At 58.3% G+C, this 979-nt stretch overlaps 1 protein-coding gene across 1 annotated transcript in view; it reads right to left on the bottom strand.

Annotated features, from left to right (window-relative positions):
- POLR2G (RNA polymerase II subunit G) overlaps nt 1-979 on the bottom strand; it is a 7,508-nt gene that overhangs the window by 3,872 nt on the left and 2,657 nt on the right. Inside the window, exon 3 of the mRNA XM_015851233.2 lies at nt 81-240. Within this exon, the coding sequence (XP_015706719.1) occupies nt 81-240 (160 nt within the window). The remainder of the gene's footprint in view (nt 1-80; nt 241-979) is intronic.

Here is a 979-nt window from a genome sequence, read left to right on the forward strand (position 1 = left end):
CCTATATCCCCCCATATAACCCCATATACCCCCATATAACCCCATATAACCCCATATAACCCCATATCCCCCCATTGTACCTTATTGACCTGTGTCACCACGGCATCGACCAGTTCCCCTTTGAATGGCCGGAACACGATGGCCTTGTACCGCACCGGGTACAGCACGAACCCGCGGCCCGGCTGGATCACACCGGCCCCGATGTTATCGATGGTCGTTACCGCGATCACGAACCCGTACCTACAACGTGACCGGAAACACGTGGCCGAAACCATGCGACCGGAAACACGTGACCGGAAGAACATGGCCGACACAAGGCGCAAACCCCGCCCGTGCACAACTAGGCCTCAAACCCGGCACTTCCGGTCTACATACTTCCGGCTTCCCTCACTTCCGGTTTCTCCTCCCACTTCCGGTTGTCCCCTCCCACTCACTTCCAGGTTGTCCCCTGATCACTTCCGGTTGCACCTGCCACTCACTTCCGGTCGCCTAATCAGATTCACTTCCGGTTGCCCCCCACACACTCACTTCCGGTTGTCCACTCACACTCACTTCCTGGTTGCCCCCGATCACTTCCGGTTGCCCCTCCCATCCACTCACTTCCGGTTGTCCCCACTCACTTCCGGTTGCCCCTCACATACACTTCCGGGCACCCCCCTCACTCACTTCCGGCTGAATCCCCCCTTCCACTTCCGGTCTTTACTTCCTGCTTCTGGTCCCCCTCTATTTCCTGTCCCCCTCACTTCCGGTCCCCCCTATTTCCTGTCCCCTCCACTTCCGTTCCTTCCCATTTCCGGTCCCCCTCTATTTCCTGTCCCCCTCACTTCCGGTCCTTCCAATTTCCGGTCCCCCCTATTTCCGGTCCCCCCTATTTTTGGTCCCCCCCGTTATTTCCGGTCCCCCCCCGTTATTTCTGGTCCCCCCCCGTTATTTCCGGTTCCACCCCATTATTTCCGGTCCCCCCCCGTTATTTCCGGTC

The sequence above is a fragment of the Coturnix japonica genome, unplaced genomic scaffold (genome assembly GCF_001577835.2).
Source record: "Coturnix japonica isolate 7356 unplaced genomic scaffold, Coturnix japonica 2.1 chrUnrandom806, whole genome shotgun sequence".
Lineage (NCBI taxonomy): Eukaryota > Metazoa > Chordata > Aves > Galliformes > Phasianidae > Coturnix > Coturnix japonica.